We start from the raw sequence: 7235 nt of genomic DNA, 5'->3' as shown, positions 1-7235 counted from the left end.
CCCATGCTTTGCAAATGTTAGGGGGCGCACGCCCGCCAAGCTCCCGCCTAAATCCGCCCCCGAGACGACAATAAATGTTTATCAAAAGGAAATTTCAACTTAAAACGGAGCAATGAATCGGTTCAAAAATAAATGCCAGGAGACAATAAATCAATATTCTTAAAAAATTCTAATATGAATTACACATCTACAAATATTTGATTGTGATTGGTCTGTAAAGAATTTCTTTCCTTGATATACACTTCAATAGACCATGGTATCGGAACCGCATAACAATATACTTTCGTTAACTATATAAACACTGTGTAGATTTTGCATGATTAGAATAAGAAAAACATTTTTTAAGAAAAATATGACTAATGTTTGGGTTGAGAATTTGATAAATCACAGACTTTACACAAAAGTCATTTGAACCTTTAAAGCTTTAATCGGTATGTGATATGTGTTATCATTAAAGATGGCATATTTTGGAATTAATATTGATTCACTCATAGGGTTTTTGCATCGGAAATAAACACATCTATTCTAAAACCAGTTGTTGACATGATACGGGTTATGTTCTTCTCGTATATTTTATGATGGTATGATACTTAACCCCTAACGGCAGGTATTGTGCTTGATTTTCATATCGTGAAGACATAATCTTTCAATCAGTTTAATTAATGTCTGGAGCTGGCATGTTAGTAACTGCTAGTAGTCCTTTGATAGTTTATGTTGATCATTGTCGTTTTGTTAAGTTTCTTCTGTTACCTATTCTAACATCGGACTCGGACTTTTTTTAAACTAAGCTTTACTGTGCGTATTGCTGTGTGTTTATTTATTCCACATTGACTAGAGTAATAGGGGGAGGTTTGAGATCTCACAAAACATGTTTAACCCCGCCGCATATTTGCGCCTTTCCCAAGTCTGGAACCTCTTGCCTTTGTTAGTCTTTCATGCTTTTTTTTTAAATTTTGGTTCATTTATATGTTTCGGAGTTTAGTGTGACGTCAATTTTCTCTGAACCAATATACATTTTTGTTTAGCGGCCAGCTAAAGCCCGCCTCCGCGTGCGGGATTTTCTCGCTGTGTTGAAGACCCATTGTGGCCTTGAGCTGTTTTCTGCTCTTTGGTCGGGTTGTTGTCTCTGTGACACATTCCCCGTTTCCATTCTCAATTTTATCCTATAGTAAATCAACAGCACAAAAATAGTGCAACAAATCAAAAGACATTTATAGGCCAACTGATGGACTTGAGCAATAAACTCTAAAGTACTGTAAATAAGGTTAATAAGACTAGTATTGCATGCAGAAAATTATACATTTACACCCAAGAGAACCGGATATAATTGATGACTTGCGTCTTCAAAACTTTAGTTTCAGAAGAGGTATTTGTTACTAGAGATCGCATGTTTGTTTCTCTCCCCTTATAAATCATCGGAAGATTGCAACGTAAAATGATTTTTTTTGTCTGTCAATTATATCAGTAAGACAATGCTTCTTTACGTGTTCTTTTGCATTCAATTAACACTCAATTTTGTAATTTTGGTGATCGCCTTTAAACATAACAAAACGACTGGATAATATTATATTGGAATATGTTAAATGTTTGTAATGCTTTAAGTTTTATGTTACATAAGGCATGTTTTAATGTCATAAGTTGTCTTTATTTAATTTCAGGTGTATTGTATTTCGTCAGTTCTACAGTTAATCCTATTCTGTATAATCTTTTATCAAGAAAGTTCAGATATGCCTTTAAACGAACGTTTTGCAGATGTTGCATAGATCTTGATAAATTTCCAACTTTTTATAAATTAAAAGCAATATTCAGAAGTAAAAATGATCCAGGGACAACGACGCCTAGTGGAATGCGATATATGTTTCCACAGAAACCAGTTAGGATGAACACGGTTTATGGTCCGAAGAATTGCACATCATCACAACAGCGACTTCTTCCAAATAATAATGTTGCAACTAGAGATTCAGTTTTGAAAATATCGAACGGATCTGGATCGTCTTCCGATAGTGGGTCGCATGCGCACTCAGACGGCCGCCTACATTATTTGTGCCGCCATAAAAGTTGTTCAAGTAATAGGACACGACCTAGTATTGAAAGTCAAATGTTCTATAAACAAAATAATAACGCTTCATGTCAGGATATAGACAAACTAAGAAAATTAAGTTACGTGAATAAAAATCCGCTGATGCCGACATTTAACTCCGTTGCTGCGGTGGCAGACATCGGATTGAACAGTAATTGTTTTTTGAGGAAGTAATGCTCAAATTTTAAAATCAATAATATGTGATATATTAAAAATGGCTATATTGTATGTCTGTCTATAATATTATTTATACATGTTAAACTTGTGAAATAAATATCTTATTTTTACAGTAAAATGTGACATTTCAAAGTGTTAAGCAATTGGTTGCTACATAATGCTCAAGAAACATGGTCAGTTATGGAATATGACTTCAAAATTATATCAAATACACTTTAATTTTTATGACATTTAAGTACATTAGTACATATACATATCTGATTAATACATAGAAAGGAAAGTGGTATGAAATATATCATATCTAGATTCCTCCACCTAGCAATACAAGCCAGGCTAACGAGGGGCGTTAATACGCAGCCCCGTCCGGTTGAAACGACCATGATATATTTGATGCCACATGGAGGGAGAACGCCACACTGTGTGCACGTTGATGTACCATTGCAACTTTGTAATAGGTGAAATGGTGGCCTTTTTAATTGTGTTTGCCTCTATCCAAAACACCTTCAGCTTCCAATGGCAGTTATAATTTCCACCCTTCATCACGGTCGACTGACCCCCTTCAAAGAACCGGTACCCACCAATAGATTGTTTTGTTTAATTTGTTTTTCTCGTTCTGGACATGCATGTAATATTTGCCACTAGACGTTAAGAAAAAAATCAATCAATCAAACAAAGACATGATGAAAAAGAATAAATCCACCTAAAATAAGGTTAGATGAGAAACGAGTTTTGTTTGTCTTTTCGTGTCAATAAAGAAATTATACAAAAATTATAATAATACTTATTTTTACGAGAGGTGCCGGAATGTTCAATATGTAACCGTAAGAACAACGATTTTGACTGATCAAAACGCAGTTTATAAAATAGTCAAGTAAGAATCTCAACATAGAATAATGTTTTCAAAATCAATCTATTTTGAGTCCTACAACTGAATGTAAAAAATCTTTGGAGGTGTTGAAACAGTAGCCTATGTACTATAACCATCATACTTCACCAAAAGAAAACATTAAAGACAGAATTTATTATTTGATTTATGTCAATACTGAAGCAATGGGTACATGGCTTGTGGTACCTACCCTAAGAAACTTGTTTTCCAACAGCAGTGTTACCGACCCAGTGGTAGTAACAAAACATAGTTTGATTTCCATGTTAGCAGTAAAATAATATACTAGAAAAGAAATAAGAAGATGTGGTATAATTTCTATTGAGACAACTGTCCATAAATGACCAAATGACAAGGATGAAAATAACAATAGAGCCTATGCACAATTAGCAAAAACCATACAGTACTGTGAAGTATTAAAAGTATCGGCATGAAAAAATGTGAAATAATTCAAAAAAGAAAATCGATAGCTTGTTTTAATCTAAAAAAAAAAAAAAAAAAACAAATAAGGCAGACAGCAACCACAGACAACCATTGAATTGCAGGCTACTTGAACTGTATCTACTTTATCGATTTAGGAGATTTGAATATCGTTATACTTGTACTGTTGCCTAAATTTCAGACACATAAATAATCTAGCTGGTGCTTGTGTGCACTTAAACTTCCTCTAAACTTTAACAGTGGTGTTATAGCACAACATTTAAGCAAACGTAAAAACCATCTAATTGAAAAAGATTTGATTCGTCAGATCTGCACGAAGCATGTCATGTGAAGCATGAGAATAGTAAACGGAAGTCAGTGGTTACTATTTAGTACATGTAATATGGACTACAATCGCAGCGATAGCATTTGTGTCGACCTTCATAATAAACATTTCTTGTAATAAAACGCACCATTATCCTTCCTGTCATTCAAAACACATTACCGGTTAATGTTTACCTTAGATGTATGATAATAGGACCATAAAAACTACAGAAGACGGAGACATTCCAACACTGAAACATTTGGTATTGACAATACGACTTCCTATCGGATCTAATACTTCTTTACATATCCTAATATGTACAGTCACGTCAAATTTGTTGATCATTGCGTTTCTATATGTGACCCAAATGTGCTTCAACAGGCATGTTTATAATCATATATCCAACAGGTTACTTTACTTATATCTAGTTTTCTTGTCGGTATTTCTTTCATTTGGATGGTACATGTAGCACTCGTTGTTTCAGAAGGATAGCTCGTTATTTTATTGTTCGTAACCCAAAATGAAAAGAACATCACGTTGGTAAAAACTTGTTGAATTTCCATTATCTATAACACATTTTCATCCAATCCACTCTTTTGAAAATATTATCAGCAATAATATATTCTGAAACGACATAATTGCTAATTGGTAGGCGGTTGAAATGACAAGAAGATGTAAGGACACATGTTCTCATTGTAGTTTTTGTTTCTCAATAGGCCATCTCAGAATCTAAAGGACTATGGGTAAGTTTATTGTTCGTACCCTAAATGAAAATAACGTTACGTTATTGGTTAAATTTCTGTTGTTTAGGACACTTTTAACCAATCACGACGTTTTGATTTTGTACACTTTTGAAAATATTACCCAGAATGCATTAGTTTCTGAAACGGCGAATTGAACGCCACTATTTGTGCTACATGAATTAACTTAGCTAAGTTCCTGTTGTAGCGAGTACATTTTGGTACTTCTTTCATAAATCATGTAACGTCTTTTATTTCATTGTTCAAGTTACATGTCATTCTGTTAATAGCTAGACAATGCAGGTGTTTTCATTTGCGTTTGTTTTTCTTTTACGACAGATGGTCGAAAGGAGGAGGTAATTCCTGTTTGATCTCAACAAATGTTTTGTCTGTCCAAATTGAGGCTATCTAGACTACGTGTTGTCTGTTATTATTTGCCTTTGATTGTTTGAATCGTCTATTTGTTCTGAGGAGTCGGAGTGTTGATGTGTTTATGTAATCTTGTATTGTCCAATATTTTATCCTTTTAATGTTTTATACATATAAGGAGATGCAGTTACCTTTTCACAGCACCTACATGTAGCCTCCTTTCTGTTTGAATTCGTGCAAGTCTTACTAGTAAATATATTATAAACAAAAAGCACTCGTATCGTCAAACTCATTATCTAGGCTTTTCATTTTGTACGCCAAAAGTGCGTGAATTGCCAACAGACTCATCTTTGACACTCAAATAAAAAAATTTAAACGCCAAATAAAGTACGAAGTTGGAAAGCATTAAGGACACAAAATTTTTGTCAAATACAGCTAAGGTTATTCCTGGGGTAGAAAATCCTTTGAATTTCGAACTTTTTAATTTAATTTTGTTTTTCTTCATCTAATTCAGTATTTATGGTTTGACAGTTATTGAACACAGCAGAAACAAATCTAAAAAAATGTTAACACCAGGACAATTGTCTCAACAGTGCTTTATTGATCGTAGTGATTACGTATAACAAGTGAACGAATAAATAGATGGTTCAATCTATTCAGCGAAAAAAAAAAAACGATTGCTTTCGATTAAATACTGTTCACAAATGCATCTGTTTATGAAATTACAATGTTTACAACTTTAGTTGACGATTGTACATGTTGTATATATAATCTCGTCATATTTATCAATCAGCCGTATAGGACATTGAGGAAAACAAGATATACAATATTGATAAATGGAATGATTGTTGTTTGTGAAACGTCCAGTAACAAATATTTCATGAGTTCAAATTAACAATTATAAACTCGATAGATAAATTTTGTAAAGTCGATCGATCAAGATGATGGGTGCAAATTTCTGACAGATGTTTGGAGATGGACAAGGACAGACAATTTGTCATGCAACTGTAGTTATAGGTCACATACGGACACTCCAAAGAGCTGTTTCAATTAATTTGAATATTTAAACTTTCGGGAGAGCTTGACACTCTCTCTTCTCGATTCATCGGATTCCGTCTACACGTGGCTAAATGTATATATACGTATTTACACACTCCAAACGACAAAAGGGCATTAATTCCAATATACATGAGACGAATGACTATTTCGGCTATTTCAACTTATCTATATATCTACTCTCTATCTTCTATATTTTTTTGCAAAAATGAAAAATGGGACCAAAATCAACATTGAAAGGCAGTAACTCCGGACCTGTAAGGATTGAGCATAATTAAGGTTGCACTGTTTTGCAGCATTCTTTTTTCTGTTTACAGTTTTTATTCATCTACTCTAGGTCTTACTAAAAGACAAATTAATTTGTAAACACCGTCATTGTTAAAGGTCTAAAGTTGTTTAAATCCTCTTCTGTTTGTGACTTGTAGACAGTTGTCTCATCGACTATCAAACAACATCTCCTTCTGTTTTTGATTTTGAAATGCAATAACTCGTACAAGAGTTCACTGATGATTTCGACTGTAGATCTTTCATGATAGTTTTCAAGATGTCAGGTCATCTATACGCTTAAAAAAGAAATTCTGTTGAATTTCAAATTTCAAAGCCGATATAACCGAAGATTGCATAGACACACCGACCTACATAAATAAGACCCATTTACACCAACCTCACTTGTCGTTGAAAGCGTTTGAAATTTCCTTTAGGTATTCCAATTATGTAAATTAATGTATTATCTAAGAACATTTCTAGCATGCATTAATCAATTTTCCAATTATATTGTCATAATCATTTTCTGTCATTTGTTTTTTTTCAACTTTTCAACGCTGAACTAATCGAGTGCACAATTTGATTTAGACAAATTATGATTGATTTCAATGGCATTCGGCAGTTCCTATCGCTACAGATACATTACTTTTGTGAGTTTTCATGTCTTAAGGGTTTTAAGACATGGAAAAAAATGTCACTTTAAAGCAATTTAGAGGAAATTGATAGGTTATTACATTTATTTTTAAGTTGACATATTTGTTGTATGACATTTTCACTGTGAAATATGTGTAACAAGAAAATGAACTATTCCTGAAAACAGAAAAATCAAGATTGACATTTAAGCCAATCAAGTGCACCCTGTAGCTTCTTTATTCACATACATACCGATTTTAATGTCTGCTATGTAAAATTATGTAAATT

The 7235-nt window shown here is 33.3% G+C and overlaps 1 protein-coding gene across 1 annotated transcript; it reads left to right on the top strand.

Moving 5' to 3' along the window:
* The first annotated feature begins 1576 nt into the window (after window positions 1-1576).
* Window positions 1577-2322, top strand: LOC127724961 (uncharacterized). The gene has a single exon (XM_052231962.1). The coding sequence runs from the start codon at window positions 1577-1579 to the stop codon at window positions 2252-2254; it is 678 nt and encodes a 225-aa protein (XP_052087922.1). The 3' UTR covers window positions 2255-2322.
* Window positions 2323-7235: the final 4913 nt, after the last annotated feature.

The sequence above is a fragment of the Mytilus californianus genome, unplaced genomic scaffold (assembly GCF_021869535.1).
Source record: "Mytilus californianus isolate M0D057914Y unplaced genomic scaffold, xbMytCali1.0.p SCAF_14, whole genome shotgun sequence".
Taxonomy (NCBI): domain Eukaryota; kingdom Metazoa; phylum Mollusca; class Bivalvia; order Mytilida; family Mytilidae; genus Mytilus; species Mytilus californianus.
This window is presented reverse-complemented; position numbering and strand designations above follow the sequence as displayed.